The sequence below is a fragment of the Drepanopeziza brunnea genome (assembly GCF_022702325.1).
Source record: "Drepanopeziza brunnea f. sp. 'multigermtubi' strain 214-2 chromosome Unknown ctg1, whole genome shotgun sequence".
Taxonomy (NCBI): Eukaryota; Fungi; Ascomycota; class Leotiomycetes; order Helotiales; family Drepanopezizaceae; genus Drepanopeziza; species Drepanopeziza brunnea.
The window spans coordinates 681,681-695,772 of record NW_027094064.1 but is presented as its reverse complement, the minus strand read 5'-3'; the positions used below and the strand labels follow the sequence as shown (position 1 = coordinate 695,772).

General features: G+C 46.7%; 3 protein-coding genes across 3 annotated transcripts; 2 read left to right on the top strand and 1 right to left on the bottom strand.

Moving 5' to 3' along the window:
- Positions 1 to 7,595: 7,595 nt before the first annotated feature.
- On the top strand, positions 7,596 to 8,867 carry L3040_000150 (uncharacterized protein; the record flags this gene model as incomplete). Its single annotated transcript, XM_066155036.1, has 3 exons — positions 7,596 to 7,931; positions 8,031 to 8,532; positions 8,695 to 8,867. 3 exons carry the CDS (start codon positions 7,596 to 7,598, stop codon positions 8,865 to 8,867), a joined length of 1,011 nt encoding a protein of 336 aa, XP_066013099.1.
- A 1,846-nt stretch (positions 8,868 to 10,713) lies between these two features.
- On the top strand, positions 10,714 to 11,815 carry L3040_000149 (uncharacterized protein; the record flags this gene model as incomplete). Its single annotated transcript, XM_066155035.1, has 2 exons — positions 10,714 to 10,786; positions 10,938 to 11,815. The coding sequence occupies 2 exons, from the start codon at positions 10,714 to 10,716 to the stop codon at positions 11,813 to 11,815; spliced, it is 951 nt and encodes a 316-aa protein (XP_066013098.1).
- Positions 11,816 to 13,600: 1,785 nt separating this feature from the next.
- Positions 13,601 to 14,041, bottom strand: L3040_000148 (uncharacterized protein; the record flags this gene model as incomplete). The annotated part of the gene is made up of 1 exon (XM_007295172.1): positions 13,601 to 14,041. The coding sequence occupies one exon, from the start codon at positions 14,039 to 14,041 to the stop codon at positions 13,601 to 13,603; it is 441 nt and encodes a 146-aa protein (XP_007295234.1).
- Between the last annotated feature and the right edge of the window lie 51 nt (positions 14,042 to 14,092).

Genomic DNA, 14,092 nt, shown 5'->3' with positions numbered 1-14,092 from the left:
TCAACATGGGAGCTTTCAAGAAGACCTCAAAGTAATAACTTACCACGGTACAGGCCTAAGTATTACCCCTCGAGGGTGCCTCAAAAGTTTAGTTTCCACTTTAAACCCCCTGGTTTCCCTACCCTCGAGGGGTACTGTAATAGGTTCTTACGCCTGCGACGTAGTAGAATCAACAACTACCGAGTGTAGAGGTTGAAGAAAGCTGAGGTTTATATACCTACACGAAGGTAGGAAGCGCCAAGGACTCGTAAACCATGGTTCATGAGTCAAAAGAGGGGAACGAGAGAAGTGAGGGAACATGAGAAGGAAAAAAGAAGGAAGTAACTTGGCGCATGTGGGGATACGTCCAGGAGACCTGGCGTGTCGTCACAATCGAAATAGTAGTAAGTATTACCACGGTACAGGCCTAAGTATTACCCCTCGAGGGTGCCTTAAAAGTTTAGTTTCCACTTTAAACCCCCTGTTTTCCCTACCCTCGAGGGGTAATACTTACGCCTGCGACGTAGTACATCGTCGTCTTTAATAATTAAGCTTATAACAAGGCGTTCTCGCATAATCCTTTTACGCTCGCGCTTAGCTTTGCGTGAATCGACTCCTTCGCGATACTTGGCATCTCTTTCCTTTCTTTAAAGCTTATCGACGACTCGTTGTCGGAGACGCGTCGCAAGATCTTCAAGTGCATTAGGACTACCTGGTTAAGCGTGGCTTTTGTATTGAAAATTCCTTAAAGGCTTCTTCGGATGAATGCGTTTTCGGCCCATGATTAATTATAAAATAAAATTGAATTTGTACATCAAAAGGTGGTGTTGTAAATTGTATTTTGTATACAAAAACTAATAGTAGAATAGAAAAATCCGTGTTCGCTTCCGATCCGCCATCGCTTACGCCGATTAAGATTGAAAGGATGTAAGGAGGCCCACCTAAGCGAGCCGACGATTACGGAGCGGGGAATCTTTGAGGAGTAAGAATCAGCAGCGGAGCCTGATTAATCTTGATATAGTAATCGGGTCTCCAGATTTATTAATATCTGATGGTCTGCTTTGATGGCGGCAATAGAATTAAAATGTCGGGTATCGTGTGGGAGAGAGCGTAAGTACCGTACTACGTCCCAGGCGTAATCCTTACACCCTAGAGGCTAGGGTAACCAGGGACTTTAAAGTGGAAACTAAACTTTTGAGGCACCCTCAAGAGTGTAATACTCTAATTACGTAAGGTAGGTTACAAGGCAGCGAGCGCACTGGCCGTTATATCATATCGCGGCTTAGAATAGGAATTTCCATCCTTCCTAACTTATAGACGAAGCAGTGCAAATCTGAGAGAAATGAACTTTGATAGGATGGATCTCTAGCGCACAGGCTAGGTTCGTTATTCTTGCCCTACCACCAGCTAGCTACTAACTTGGTTCTTTACTCGTAGGGCCAGTACTCTACGCTGATCTATTTAAATCAGAAAAGAAGATTGCAATATTATAAATGTATACAGATAATAAGACAGATATACTATTCGAATAGAATTACTGAAAGAGATAGACTGGGACAAAGAGGTATATATCCCTTCCTGCACCTACTTCAGATTGGCTTAATCATCTTCTTTACCATCTTCTTCCAGAGCTATTTCGGATGCCTATAAACATGATGCTATTATCACATTCTTTCTCCTTAATCTTGCTAGCCTTGAGCTTCCTTTTCGCTAGTGCTCAAGGAAGAGAAGTCATCGGCTATCGAACAGTTTCCAGGGTAGGTTTCACTCGGTCTATATAGCATAAGCTTATGTTAATTACGCGGATTATAGAAGGAAGGCCTCTTTATCAATAGATTCAAAAGGCCTTTTAGAAATCCAGCATACGATAAGGCACGCCTTCATCAATTAGGAAATGGATTATCTATGGGTAACTTGATTTTACTTTATAGATCGTCACTTGTTACGCGGAGCTGATAATATGAAATAGTAAACATACCTGATGGCTGGCCGGCTGAAAAAAATGAATGGTATTGTGCTATCGAAGCGGACATGGATAGGATTAATGCTGCAACCAAAGTATGGATCCCGAAACATTACGAGGAGATTAGTTGGACTGGTCAAAGATCGCGAAAGGATTTATGGATCGGAGATGAAGATGCTATTTTGAACTACATCGAGTCAATGGTGGTAGCCCCGAAAGAAGCATTGCGCTTTGCACATATTTTGCATAGTTCTTCTAAAAAGTGGCAAATGGTCATTCCAACTAATATGATAAACGCCAATGACTTCGATATGTCAGGTCGATGCTTTGGAACAATAAAGGGGCTGGAAAAATATTCGAAGAAAATCATTCCGTGGAAGAGTTGGAATATTATTGGAAAGCCTGGAGAAACGAGCACCAATCCTGTTGATGATCTCGACGGGATAATTTAGTATAATCAGAAGAGAGTGGTTCGTCAATTGTATGGTAGAACTCATCTCATTAGGACTGGTCTACCGCTTTCTGCTGCGATTCCAGACCTACGAGGACTTGACAGAGAGCCAGGTTGTGGGTCATGGATGCTGTTGAGCATAATTGCCCGATAGCCTGTAGCCCCACAGAGATCGAGTCTGTTTGTTTGCAATGAGAGTACATACTACAATTGCCATTCTAACTCAGTTTGCAAGGTCGTCGATGAAGGATGGGGGCTGTAATTCGATGAAACACGAATTGAATTGAGAGCTTCCTTTCTATTACGGAGTTTTTAAGGATCAAGATTAGGAGCACTGGAAAGCCATCAAAATAAAACGCAAGAAAGAAAGAATTAAGGGTTGCTATAATGTAAAAATAGACTTCGCCGCTCGCTAGGCTGTTCGAACCTCAGCAGTAAGTCACTGGGATGGAGACAGCAACCGATAGGGGGTTTCTAACCAAACGTGATCCTTCAATTTCAATTCTCTGAAAATCTTTCCTTTCCTCGACGTCGACGAGACGAAAAAGGGTAAATCCTCTCTAGCGCATAGGCCAAGTTTGTCATTCTTGCCTTACCATCAGCTGTTAACTTGGCTCTCTACTCGTAGGGCCAGTACTTGTACTTGTAACAGTGGGTATTTTGGGGAGGCATTCCGTACGGATACCGCATAAACTCATCAAAGTGGCGCACGAGGCTGTTGACTCCACAAGATCGACGCACTGCCTGTATTTGATTTCTAATGGGCTCCAGCGTAGTTTCGAGGTCTATCTACAGCTAGTTGTAGATCAATTGTCTACCGTACAACTAGATGTAGTTGTAGATCAATTGGCCTCTTGCGCAGTCAACCCACTGATCAGTTGATAAACAAAGATTAGACGTTATTACAACTAGCAGCCAATCTGTGGTTTGTTAACATGTTGTATCTGTCAGATCCTCAGTACAAGCTTCTTTCCCTAATCCGTCTCTTGCTACCTTACACTTACCACTAGATCCGACCAGTTTCCAGCGTATTCTGCAATACCTTTACTGTCTATCGCTTCGTGTAATCGTCGGTTTCCTTAAATTTAATTCGAAAGAATTGACCGACTTGCTGTAGCAAGTCGGCACCACCAAGGCGAGACAGTAACGGTATACCACTTATTAGATAACAGCCATCAATATAAATAAGATGAAAAAAATCTCTATATGCTCAGAAAACTTTTCTTTACAAACGTGAATTGAAACTATAAAGATGCATTCATTTGTGGTGATCTAATACATTGAAATGTAGTGAAAATATAAGTAAAAACTGTCCCAAATAATTCAAATTTACTTGCTTATTGCGAATATCTTAACAATTATAACTTTAATTAAAAAAACCTTATATAGAGAGAAAATAAATGATTTAATTTACTATATTACTACAGGTATTAATTATTGAATCAAAGTTGATAATGATGCACGTATTTTCTTGATGGGTTTAAGTAAAAGTCCGACTTTCGTGTTCTTCGCTTATTCTAGTATTTATATAGCAATTCTGATATATACGCAATAGTAAAGTCGAAAAGTACATATCAAAAGTATTATTTTTACTACTTTGACCCAACACAATAAAGGAATAACAAATTGTAATCAAAATTTGATTAATTAATTAATATTGAACTCAATACGGTACATCTATTTATACAGAAATAGTTACGATATAATAGTTGGTTGATTTTCTATTCATCATAAAGGAGCAAATTTTACTGTCCCGCCTTGGTGGTGCCGACTTGCTACAGCAAGTCAGTCAAATTCTTTCGAATTAAATTTAAGGAAACCGACGATTAGATTAATGCGATAATACAATATAAATCCGATGGAAATAAAAAACAGATTATTCTAATATTTTCTGACTTTCTCATCAGCCTCGATTACAGCCCGACAACGGTCTGGTATACTCTTAGCAAGCGCTTGAAATTCTAATTCGCCAACCTTTTCCTAGCGATATGGGTCAAAACAGGGGGAATTACTCAAGGGCTGTACGGAGGTACAGTGTATACTGGTAGCGATGGTAATCCGCGGAAGCAGCATCCGGGCAGCGTGGAGAAGAACACAATAAACAAATACTAAATCGTTGGCTCGCCTCAACGCCAATGCCAACACCACCCCCGTCCCCCCCGCTCACTGTAGAAGTATTGCTCGATAAGCTAGTTTCCGTAGTGGATCAGAACAAGTGGGGAGTCATAGACGGACGCTGGGGGGGGGGGGTAATCTGGTTTATTGGCCGATTATTTGCCTCGAACAAAGTGGATTTGTTCTTCGCATGCCTAACCCGACCCAAAAGGTGGGCCACCTACCCAAATTTACCCGCCGCTTTATATCGCCGATATTGGGAATCCAAACAAATCAATATAAGTATTCGATCTTGACGTAGATATAAATCTATCTCTCAAAGCCTTCTAAAAGAGATTCATGTCGATTAAGCAAGGCGGCAGATTTTACAGTTAAAAGCCCTTTAAAGACGAGGTGCTTGATTACTCTGCCTATTCACGAGCGATGAAAGCCTGTGTCTTGATAACGAAAAGACTCGTCTAAGATACGTATATGCTGGTTCAACGTGCAAGTGGCGCGCTCGTTGCAACTACGATTTTAGAACCGAAATAGCTACGGTGTCGATATATTAAAAGAAAGCATGTGTGCTTCGACGATAGGCCGCTCGCGCAATTAACGTATTACATTTACTTATTCCTACCTCTTTCATTTGAATTGCTACTGTGAATAGCTTCACTGCTACAGGTTTTTCACAATGTACGCGGCATCATTGGGAATCTAATTACATATAGCGGCGAGTGAGTTTAGTAGGGTATGGGGGGGGAGGGGTGAGGCATACGAAAACAAATACCACTTTGTTCGAAGCATGGGAAATAATCGGCCTTGGTCCTTATATGCTTAAACGTTAATATTTTTAGGGAGATTGCAATACTACTAGGAATAGATAGCTAAGCGTAGATCCGAATTTATATTTGGGATGATCTGCGATGTAAGAACCAAACCTTTCCGTATAGCCGACGGCGAGATTTCACCACATACGGTGAAAGAAAGAGATATACTGCAAAAAAAGAGATATATATCACTTCCTGCACCCACGTCAGACTCAATCCATCTTCCTCCTCCTTTGCAAGCTTGTTCCCCTTCGTCAGCTCGCATCATCAAATGACTCATAAACCTTCAAACGATGCCGTTATCGAAATCTATCTACGCAGTGTTACTGTCCTTGAGCTTTCTTTTTAGTAGATCTCAAGGATTTTTTGCAGGAAGAGAAATCATCGGCTATCGAACAGTTACCGCAGTAAGTTTCGCTTGATTTGTTTACAAATTATAAGCTTATACTAATTACGCGAATTGTAGGAGGAAGCCGCGTATCTTAATGAGCATAGAAAGCCACGCAGAGATAAAGAAGACGATGAAGCCGAAGGAAGCTGGAATCAAATAGGAAATGGCTATTATATAAGTGAGTTGATTCGTGTTTACTACCACCCCCCTCCCCTCCCCCCCCCCCTTCCCCCCCCCCCCCTCCTCTTGAAATAAGGGCAGGATTTCAAGGGGGGTGGCATGAGCCAAAACACAGCAAAAGTCTACCCGTGCCATCCTTAGGGTCCTGCCTTTATCTATAGGCGGGGGGGGGGTGGGTTAGTATAGATTGTCAATTTTTACGCGGAGCTAATAATCTAATTAGCACAAAGTGCCGAAAGCTGGGAAGATAATCCAGAGGAAAATCACTGGCATTGTATTATCGAAGCAGATAGCGACAAGATGAATGATGCGTCTAAAATATATATCCCGGAATATGAAACGTTTATAGGCTGGGATGATGTGTATAGGGAAAAGCAATTATGGAACTCCGGAGACGAAGCAAACGTCCTGGAATACGTCGAGTCATATTTCCTAAATCCCGACAAGACGCTGCGCTTTTCCTGGATGTCAGATTACGGGTGGAATTTGATAATGGTTATTCCCACTGAAATGTTGAATAACGATGATTTGGATTTATGGTCTATATGCTATGAAAAACGGGAGGATCAGTTGGAATATTCGAGAGAAACTATTGACTGGGAGAAATGGGAAATCGATGGACAGCTTGGGTTACCGAGCGCTAGTAGTTTCTCTCCACCAGATATTTAGTGCTCGAAACATACTTTTGTTTTTTAATGTAATAGGAAGGGAGTGGCTCGTCAATGGAACCCATCTACTACTATCTGCTGCGATTCTATTCTGCCTATTTCGCCGACTCATAGGTCACCGGGGTGGAAATGGCAAGCGATAGGGGTGTTCGTCGACTCCATCACTCACTCGATGGACGAGAGATCGGCAGACAGAACGATGGCCTTGCGATCAGGCTTGGGGTCGCTCTTGGTGCCATTGTCTCTTGATGTGTGCGGTAACTGCTTTCTGAATGTTCCGTACAAACCGAAAGCACAAGGAGACGATAGCAATGCTCGCTAGGAAAGCTTACGCTGAGTTTGGAGCTCACAACACTGAGATTGCCCCCTCTGACGTTGGCATTGGCGCTAGTTCAGTTGCGAGAACGGTCTATGTTCAGCCTAAAGACCATTCGGATGGTCGCGGAGTCTATCAAAAGTTCGGCTCTGCGATTCAGAGAGTTGGGCTGAGGGTATGACGTCCACTGGACCGCAAATATTCCTGGAACTCTTCTGACAGACGAAATGTACTGCTGTCGTACAGCCGCTCTGAGCAGATTTGCATTCAATAGGGACCATCGTTTCCCGCTACCCACTTTTCATTCTGACTCGTTGAAAATTATTACTCTGTGCCTGCTGACGAAAATGTCAGATCTTTGGAAGGAGCCAATTAAGCACTAGGGATTCCACGTCCGATCTCCAAGTAGCTCTTTCGTGTGCGGGAGCGCTCGCATACCGGCATCAAAAGACTGCTGCTGTTATCAAAAAGAATTGTAGATTTGGGATTGAATCGAGGACCGTAGGCGTCCGCTACGGAGCTCATCCAAAAGTTATGGCTTTCCAAGCTTCGGTTGCCTAATTCTTCGATTCACTCCAAACTTCTGTTGCAAAAACAATCTCACCTTACCACACTGCCCTTCCAAGGTCTTTCACAACAACTCCGGGTAAAAAACCACAGACCAAAATACGGACAACTTCAGGTCATACCATGGGGTCAAATCTCTCTGACTCGACTCCAACCATGGAACCTGGAGCCTCTCAACTCCACGAGTCTCCCGTTCAACAATTTCGCGACTCACCTTTATCTTCTCCCCCCGAGCATACGGTCATTGGTGTGCCTACTACCTCTTCAACCCCTTCTTATACAGATCTTGTGGCCAATCTGGAGCCAAATATTAATCAGATTACAGCTATGCCACTGGCAGTTTCTTCCGAGAGCGCTACAGCAGAGCTCTATCCAGATATCGACATCACTTCAGAGATCGATATCACTTTAGAGATTGATATCACTCCAGAGATCGCCGCGCCAACCTTCACCTTATTCGAAAAGCTGCCATCAGAACTCCACCTCAAAATTGTAAGTGATGACCGGTGTTCAGTACAGATATTGGAGATCGAAAAAAAAAAAAAAAAAAAAAAAAAAAAAAAAAAACGCTAACAATCTCGGTACTGTTAGTGGCGTGAAGCATCAGAATCACCCGAAGAAGCACAAGCACCCAAGACTGTCCAGGTGACACTCACCAAGCCAACCCCCGACAGCCCCAGACCGAAATTCAAAATGTTGACACCCGTGCCTGCCCTTCGGCATGTGTGCAGCGAATCACGATCTGTGGCTTTAGAGGGCTTTCAGCCTGCTTTCGTAACCAAGTGTGGCAGAGACGGCAAAGAGGAGGCCGCGAGAGAAGGTGACGTCTATGTTCATCCTTACCTTGACACTATCGTCTTGATTATTCCGGATTGGATTCGCCAGTTTAACCAATGGTCTCGTTTTGGCAAGAACCCTGCAGGGGTAACAAAGACAACAGCAACAGCAACAACAGCGACAAAGAGTTTCTGGGGTGACTCTACGCACTACTTCAGTCTGTTCGAGCTCTACCCAGATGTGGAGGCAGATGGAAAGAGGGGAATTATTGTGTGGCCTAAATCCATTCCTCGGTTTGGCACCCAGGAAGGAGACTGTAAGTTCATTGGATTTCTTCCTCCTTTGCCCTCTCATCTGCATGAAAGTCTCTCTAGTCTCTACAACTTTCACCATTCTTGCTCAACAGAGAGAGCACATTGTCACCTCACCTTGACTTCCCGATCGAACTTGCCGACGACTAACTTCTTTCTCATTCAAGTGGAGCCATTCTGCCTACCGCTCACAGGTGGAGCGCTGAAGGTGCCGTGCCTCTTCCCGGACTCTTGGGATGGCTTCTGGGATGACCTCTGCGATCACATCGAGGAAGAGCAGAGGCTCGACTTGGACCTGCCCAAGCCAGGCCGCTACGACTTTCTCTTCGCGAGGGCGTGATGAGAAACTGGGAGCCCGAATCGGTCGCTCGTCCGTGGTAGGCAGATAGATACTGATCTGATATGATATGGTGGAAATGGGTGGAGCGTGTTGATGCATGCATGCACATGGGTCCTTCATCAGCGTGCTCATAATTATGAGATGAGAGCGTCGTTTTTCATATCCCTCGTGGTCGATCACGCAGGAGGTATCATTTTTTTCAGGGAGTGAGGGCTTTTTTTTTTAGCAAACAGATAATACTATTAGGCGTGGAAAAGTTTCGATATATCCGGGCTGGAGGATGGATGATACACACCTATTGGGATATGGGATAGGGGGGGTCGGGGAATATGGGAATTGGGTTGATAATCAAAAATAACTCACGCCTTCAGTCCTTCGCGATTGGTACATGAAGGTAAGAGCGGTTAGTTTGTTGGTCGGAAAAGATTACAACCGAAAGCATTGTACATAGGCGAGACGAAGAGCGCACTTGCCGTTGCATAACTTCTATACCAAGCCAGATCTTTATTCTTGACACAAAGAATCGTCCTCGAGGTGCCTGATTAGAGAGGGCTGGTCACTTGCCATTGGGTTTGGTAGGATTTGAATGGTAGAATAGCACGAAAGACGGCGGCCATTAAGCGTCGAGCCGTGGAAAAATGAGAACGGTGAATGATGGCAAGTTGGGAGGTCCGATATGAGCCGACGTCTTGTTGTGTAGCTAGACTGTGAAGCTGCCTTGACTTACGGTTGGCCAGCGAGATGACTAGGCGCAGATTAGCTCTGCAAAAGGGACGTCGTATGATATGTTGTTTTAGACAAGGAAACGGATGGAGGTATACAAAAGGGAGGCAGCTTTAGCGAAATGTCGATGCTAAATCCAGCTTTCTTTCTTTCTCGGCCTGCAGGTTCCTACATTCTATTGCGGCGTCAGTACAGCCTTTTCGGCTAAGGAGTAACTAAAGGATCCTTTTAATACGAGATTGTGACTTAAAGGGGCTGCTGGATGTCGTTGCCCACCGTCGCAGCGGACCTTACGATCATAGCTTGACAATAAGCCTGATATCGAATATTAGGATATATAAATATTTTCCCGGGATTGATTTCTTCAGATTGTCCCAATCGACACAGTGTTTTTAATAGAAACCGTTGACAAAATATATGAACAGGACTCCCAAGGCTAGCCCCTCGGAAAATAGTGCATTTTCAAAAAGACAAATTCCTCCGCCAAACCTTGAGAATCCAGGATCTTTTGGGTCCAGTTCTAGACTCTGGACTTTGGACTTCTCTCCAGCTCGTCCCAATATGGCAGGCAGCAGCCAAACCTTAACGAGATCTCTACCAATGACCGGACAAGTAGCTAGCGCAAAGAGCTTGTAAGTCTGCAGCTCCTCGGGCTCTCAAGAATCAGGCTATTGATTCGAGTTCTCATCGAGTGAATGCATCAGAAATACTCAAGCTTCCTGTCAAACTCCGGCTTATGGTCGGACGACGTATGCAGCGAACGAGGGCCAGTACTGAGGGGCCCGGGCGGTGCGGGCTATGTGGCACCCAACTCGATATATAGTGGTAGAGAATGAGAATGGGAATGAGGAATGACAATTGCGTCTAACTGCGTACTTTCAAGGACAGTACGAGATCGCTATCCGGACGTAAAAGGATAATAGTGACAAGAGAAAAGCGTTTTACGTATAGCAATAGCCAGAGAAGAGCGCCAAGCTGCAACACCAACACCTTTCCCCGATCCGGCAACCACCAAGCGGTGAAGCACAGCAAAATCTCCCCAGCTCTCACAATTTCACAACCGCATCCCACCACAGCCAACAAGCTCTCCAATTCCTTCCACACGCCCATCCACTGCCCCAAAATGCCGAAAGAGAAATCAGTCAATCCGGCGCAAGCACAGCGCAAAGCCGAGAAAGCCAAGGCCATTAAGAAAGGTACCCCAATCACACTCACCCCCTTCGTCCCTGCTCACGACCACACCCCCCAACCCCTCCACATATATATACATATATACACATATACATACATACACTACTCTAGAGACTGGCTCGCAGAAAGCTGATCAGGTGTCCGTGATATGTACAGGGAAAGCAGAGCAACAGTCCCGACGCAACGAGAAGCTCGCCAAGCGCAACCCCTACCACCTGGAAAAGGAGCTCGCGGATCTCAAATCCCTCGAGAAGGCCGGCACGCTCACCGCGCACGAGAAGACGCTCTTGGAAGCCACCGAGCGGGATCTCAAGGCGGTCAAGAAGGCCCGAGAGGCGCTGGGAGACGCGGCGCCGAAGTTCGGGCCGGGGGGGAGACAGGATAGAGGGGATCGGGATAGGGAGAGGGATGGAGGGGAGAGGGGTGGGAGGGGAGGCGCGAGGGGCGGGAGAGGTGGTGGCGTGCTGGGAAAGAGGAGGAGAGATGATGGGGATAGTAGCGAGGAGAGTGACGTCCCTGAGGATGTAAAGAGGATCCCGATGCCGCGCGATACGCCGCCGCCGATTCCGAAGGAGATTCTGGATCGCTGGTATCAGAAGCGGCGGGAGAGGATTGCAGAGCGGTATCCGGATTCCACTGCCGCTGCTGGTGCTGGCTCGGCGAAGGTGGGCACGAGCGCGAATAACGTGCCGCTAGGTGCTAATGAGCGGAGGGTTGGTGGAGGGGGGAGTGGAGGACAGGAAATGCCGAAGAGGGTTTTCGAGGAGGCGAAGACGACGTATGAGGCGAAGCCAGTGATTAGGGATTTGAGAAAGGAGGCTACGAGCTTTGTGCCGGCGGCTGTGAGGATGAAGCTCGATAAGGTCAGGGGTGTGGGAGGCCTGGTTGAGCCGGAGGAGGCGGATGTGCTTGAGCGGGCAGGCTATTTGGGAAAGAAGGCCGCGGGTGAGGAGAGGGGAGGAGAGGAAGGGTCTGCTGCGCCGCAAGGGTCGAGAGCTGTACGGATGGAGGAGGTTGATGATGAGGATGGTTAGAGCCACGGTAGCTTTACTGTACTGCCAGAAGAGAGAGAGAGAGAGAGAGAATCAACACGATACCCACAATCAAATACCAACCTACACCCCCATCTCCACATGTCACCAAGTGATCTTTCATCATCCACGACTCGGGATTCTCCCCCCCCAAGATCAAATCTAGCTCGCCCGCGCCAGCTACGCAACTCAGTACCCAACCGTAACCTCGTAAACCAGCCAGCCCACCTCCACACCACCACACCGCGACGCACGCAAACCAAGCAGCTCCAGCCCAAACGGAAGGAAGATACACAGACCAAGAAACCTCTCTCCCTCCCCCCTCTTTCCGTCTCGGCTAATCCATATCCATATCCATATCACCAAGAAACTACCCATCCCCCAGATCCAGATCCCCACTAGCTCAGCTGCCAGAGTCGCATCCGCGGGGATAGCTAGCTGGCTTTCAGAGCTTTTCTCTGCGACTCACTTACTCTACTACCAGCTAGCTTCACTTCACTTCACTTCACTTCACTTCACTTTTCGTCCGGAAGCCGGGAGGGAGGTGGGGAAGGGGAAGGGGAAGGAGGAAGTGGGGAATTGGGGAAGGGGAGAGAAGGAAATCAAGCACCGAAAAGAAGAACGGCGGGGAAAGGGCAATGGGTAAAAGGGCAAATAAAGGGTGAATAAAGGGTGAAAGATAGAGAAAGGAATAATGGAGTCGGGTTTCGAAAGCGGAGGGAAGGGGAAACGATGGGTGGGAGATGGAAAGATGGAAAGATGGAAAGATGGAAAGATGGAAAGATGGAAAGATGGAAAGATGGAAAGATGGAAAGATGGAAAGATGGAAAGATGGAAAGATGGAAAGATGGAAAGATGGAAAGATGGAAAGATGGAAAGATGGAAAGATGGGAAAATGGGAGAGGAGGGTAGGGTAGGGTAGGGTTGAATAAGGTAGGGTGAAGAAGGTATGTATGTGTGTGTGTGTGGGTGTGTGTGCAGGCATAGATGGATGTATACATATATATATATATATGCAAATACGCCCCGTCTCCCTCCTTTACTTTCCATCTTTCCTTTCCTTTCCTAGCCCTTATTGAGCGAGGTCTTGGCATGGCAGAGGAGAGGAGACACCACACCACGACGGGTATAGGTAGGTAGGTACACACGACCACCTTTCTCTGGCTTCAGAGTCACGAAGCCACAAAGTCACAAAGTACCAAAGTACCAAGTCACAAAGTACCAAGTCATAAGTCACAAGTCATAAGTCACAAGTCATAAAGGAAAGATGGGGTTTTTTTTTTCCCCTCAAGGGTTCATCATTTAATTCCGATCATATCTGTGCCTTTTTTTCGGGGAGGGAAGGGGGGGGGAGAAGGATGGGGGGGGTTTCATCTTCTTCTTTACTATTAGCTGATTAAGTCAATCGGTCAGTCAACCTATTCTCCTTGCACACACACGAGAGAGGGAGAGAGAGGGAGAGAGAGCAGCAAGGAAAAGTATTCTCCTTTTTTTTTTTTGAAATGCTTCTTTGGAGAGAAGGCGCCCCCCGCGCGCTTCAGAGAGAGAAGACATCCTCTTTCAAGAGAAATGCTGCTGTTGCTGCTGCTCCTACTGCTGCTAGCTACAGCTCAGAAGTCCAACTCTGAGAGTACACACACACACACACACAAAAAAAAAAGGAGACCCAGTCGAGATGAGAGAAAAAATGACTCAGTCCTCAATTCTCGCAGCGCGACAGTCTGCGTCACGCGGGATGAGAGAGAGGAAAAACAACAGACAGAACAAGAAAGAAAAAAAAAAAACGACTCAGTCCTCAATCCCAGCAGAGCGACGATCAGTCACGCGGTCCGCCATCGTCACGCGCCCGGGCGCGCTGGGCTCGACGACCTTCCGGCTCCCCGGGGCCCCGAGATCCAGCAGGCCGCCGCAGGGCTTCTGCCAGAGCCACTCCTCCATCTGGTGGGCGGGGCCGACGGTGGCGAGCACGCCGGGGACGCCGAGCCACCGGTTCGCGGTGTAGATGAGCTCGAAGCGCCGCTGCGGGTTGGCGCGGCCGGCCATGCGGATGGAGACGCGGTCGACGCCGCTGGAGGCGCGCGCGACGGTCTGCACGAGCAGGAAGTTGGTGGGCTCGCGCGCGTCGTAGACGCGGGGGTCCGGGGGCCGGTCCGGTCGAAGTCCATGCTGATGGAGCGGAACTTGTTCATGAGTTGGACCTTGTGCGCGCAGAGGGAGACGGACTTCCATGTGGGGCCTCTATTTTCTTGGGGCACTCTGGAGGGGTTCTCTTGTTAGCTT